At 55.0% G+C, this 3,373-nt stretch overlaps 1 protein-coding gene across 3 annotated transcripts in view; it reads left to right on the top strand.

The window, feature by feature from the left end:
* The first annotated feature begins 406 nt into the window (after positions 1-406).
* The window catches only part of Iqca1 (IQ motif containing with AAA domain 1), a 135,330-nt gene continuing 132,363 nt past the window's right edge, over positions 407-3,373 (top strand). For all 3 annotated transcript variants that reach the window (XM_023722227.1, XM_023722226.1, XM_004637340.2), the window contains exon 1: positions 407-613. Coding sequence is in view for 2 of the 3 variants with exons in the window: in XM_023722226.1 (XP_023577994.1) it covers positions 603-613 (11 nt within the window). In the remaining variant the exon portion in view is untranslated. The remainder of the gene's footprint in view (positions 614-3,373) is intronic.

Raw genomic sequence — 3,373 nt, 5'->3', positions numbered from 1 at the left:
TCCATCACGCTCCTCACTGTTTAGTTCCTTAGGAAACTGCAGAGCCTGAGGTTTGCAAATGAATCTCACCATCTCTAAAGATGAAGAAAAACTAGCAGAGCTCAGGGTGCTGCGGTCCAAGCAGTAGGGAGCGCGTCCGGGGACCTGCGTTGCGGGTGAATGAGCCGCTCACCCCACGACGCCTGGGAAGCCGGGGGACCGGGCCGCGCACCTGCCAAGCGCTCTCTGCACCCACTCCGAGTCCCTCCCGCGGTTGCCATGGCAACAAGGGTTAGCGCGCAGACGCGCAACGCAGGGCTGGCGCTAGGCCCTCGCAGCGGCACTACGCAGGCGCAGCGTCCTGTTGCCAGGGCCGCCTCACCAGGGTGAGACTCCTGCTGCGGAGCTCCAGCGCTCCAGCGAGCTAACTCCACTCAGTGCTTTCGCGTCCCGGCTGTGAGGCGCCTCAGCCGTCCCTGGTCCCTGTGGGTCCCTCCGAAGAACAGGCAACCTCTGAACCTCTGGGCGCCGCCGGTGGCTCCTCACCTTCACAACTGGCCGGCCTTTGGAGGGCAAAGGCAGAGATTCCCGGCGGGCGAGGCAAGGAGGGAAAGTAGCCAGTCATGTCGCACGCGTGAGTGATGGGCCCCGGCTCCGCGGGGGTGGGCTCGCTTCCTTCTTATCCTCTCCGCCTCTCCACGGCCCTCCTCGCCTCTCTTTCGTTTTCACTGTTAGCAATTGGTGTGTGTCTCAGGTTGGAGTGTCCACTCCTGTGGATGAGAATACTCCACGCGTAGATGTCCCCTCTTTGCTGTGCCCACTGCACCCCTGCCGGTGTGTGGCTGAGGAAGCTTCCTGTCTTCTTCCACAGTAATCAATAAGTCGCCCCCGTGAAAACACGCAGCTGCCAAAACTTCCCCAGGCCAGAGCTTGAGGAAGCATCGTTCACTTAAACTAATCCTTGACTTTAAAACATGCCAAGTGGTCGTAGGAGCTGGGCCTGCTCCAGACAAGCCTCTGCAGGAGACAGAGTCTGTTTTAAACCTACAATACTGTTGCCTTTAGAGACCACCTTGCTGTCAGCAGTAGTATGAAAAGATATGTTCGTGTAAAATGGCATGCAGGGTGCACAGCAGCGTCCCTCAGAGAGGCGAAAGGGTGGGGACAGCCCAGTGTCATTCGCCCCTGGAGAGCTGGCTGCCAATAAAAAGAAAGGCAGTACTGGCCCTGCGCAGCTTGGCTGTCCCTTGAAAATGTGTGCTGAGGGCTGGAGAGATGGCTCAGTGGAATAAGTGCTTCCCTGGCAAGTGCAAGGGCCTGAGTTCATTTCCCAGTTCCGCAAAAAAAAGAAAAGAAAAAAAGAAAAAGGAAAAGAAAATGTGTGCTGAGCTAACACATCGGGCCACGAGGGCCACAGAATCTGTGGTTCCACGTACAGATGGCCCCCAGCCTCAGATGGTTCCCCTTAACCGTGTTTCCCATTCACCATGGTGGGAAAGGGATGTGGGTTCAGTAGAGCTTCCCCTGTTGATCTTTCCCCTAGCCAAGGGCGCGCAGATTCTCCCTCGGGGGATTGGGCAGTGCCAACAGGCATCTTTTCCAGGGGGGCAGCGGGCACACTACAGAGTGCATGGTACTGAGCTGATGACCCGAACATTAGGTGCCTGAGGCATGACTGAAAAGGCCAGTGTGCGTTTGAATTTTAAACATTATATTACAGTAAAAGTCACGCTGCTGAGTTCCCTTCAGAACACTCCTGCTCACTTTGTGCACCATTCTTGCCACTTTCTGCAGCAGCTCTGAGTCCCTCGGGAATGTCTTTAGCTGCGCCCTTATGGCTGCCTTGAGACCCTAAACCCATTCAAAATGTCCACCTGCTATGGTCATTCTGACTTTGGAGAGGATCCAAAAGAGACATGGCGGCAGCTCCAGTGCTGAAGCTGGATGAGGACAGGGCATCCTCCTGCCTCGCAAGCTGCCTTCCCATTGGCTGGCACTTGCCGGCGGCCTTCACACCATTTAAAAAAAAAAAATCACACCGCATAAAGACCCTGAAAAAAGAGGACATCCGGAACTGCTGCAGAAGTTGGCTAGGACAACGGGAGAAGTGAGTTTCAGGCTGTGGGACAGTTTTGAGGGGATTCATTATGGTGCTGCTTCTGTGATCACTTTTGAAATGAAACATTCACTGTATTTTTCAACCAGCCCTTGCATTAAGCAGATTGTTGATGTGATATTTTCAACACACAATGGCTTTGATGCAAACCCATGCAAAGCCGAGGAGTGCCTGTCTATAAAATGTCAGGACACACAGAGGCAGACCAGGATTAGTGGTCATTAAGGGTTGGGAGGGCTGGGGACTAGGGGGTGACTGTGGGTATGGATTCCTCAGAGTGGGCCTAGAATTACAGTGGGGACAGTTGCTCAGTGCAGTGTTTGTCCTGTAAGCGGATGAACTGAAAAATAGGGGACAGCACTGCTGACAGTACATGTGTGAATCCTATCCCCTGAGGCTCTTACAATAGCCCACTTTGGGAAGTCCCTTTTTTGTCCTTCATGAGACAGCCAAGTGGGACAATGTAGAAGGGCAGTAGGCTACCTCACAAGGAGGTGAGCTCCACAGGCTGGAAAATGGAGTGGCGCAGTCGTCGTGGCCATGTGTCCCGAGGTGCAGCAGGTGACAGGGTGGTAGCCTGTGAGTCCCTCCTGGGAGGTTGGCATGTGGAAGAGGCCAACAGCTGGGTCCAGCCTCTCGGAGCAGGCCTGGCAGAGGGAGCCAGAGTCATCTTGCCAGGCTGGGGAAGACAGGAAAAGGTGTAGTGCATGTGCTCACAGAGCGACTTCATGCTCCTGTGAGCCAAGAACGATGCCTGGGTCCCTCCAAAACTGGTCCCCGGATATATCCGACCAACCCCAGGCCCTGCGAGTGTGGGGGAGAGCTTTTGCTCTGTCCTGCACCCACCCGCTGCTCCAAGCCCAGGCCCACCGCGTGAGAGGCATTTTCCCGCATTCTCCAGACCTCCCCCCACCTGGCCAGACCCAGGGCAGCCTGCCCTCTGAGTAAGAACTTCTGCCACACTCTTGGGAGTACTGAAGATCCACCAAAACACAACACTTGTGAGTGTGTGGGAGAGCTTCTGCGCTCTCTTGCTCCCGCTCCTCATACCCCTCCAGACCCAGCCCAGACCTAGCATACAGGCTTGAGGTAGAACCCTGCAGCTAAAGTCCCTACAGTGAGACTAGGGTCAAAATCACACAGCTAATCCAGGAACAGATCATCTTACCAGAGATGTACAGTAGGCCCACCTCCAAGGGAAACAATAGTAAGGAGCTGGGCACAGTAGCCTAACCCAAGCCAGGCACAACTGCATGAACTAGAACTTGGTATATCAGT

Source organism: Octodon degus, unplaced genomic scaffold, assembly GCF_000260255.1.
Source record: "Octodon degus isolate 3935 unplaced genomic scaffold, OctDeg1.0 scaffold00089, whole genome shotgun sequence".
NCBI classification, from domain to species: Eukaryota; Metazoa; Chordata; class Mammalia; order Rodentia; family Octodontidae; genus Octodon; species Octodon degus.
The sequence above is the reverse complement of the archived record's forward strand: the minus strand, read 5'-3'. Positions and strand labels throughout refer to the sequence as shown.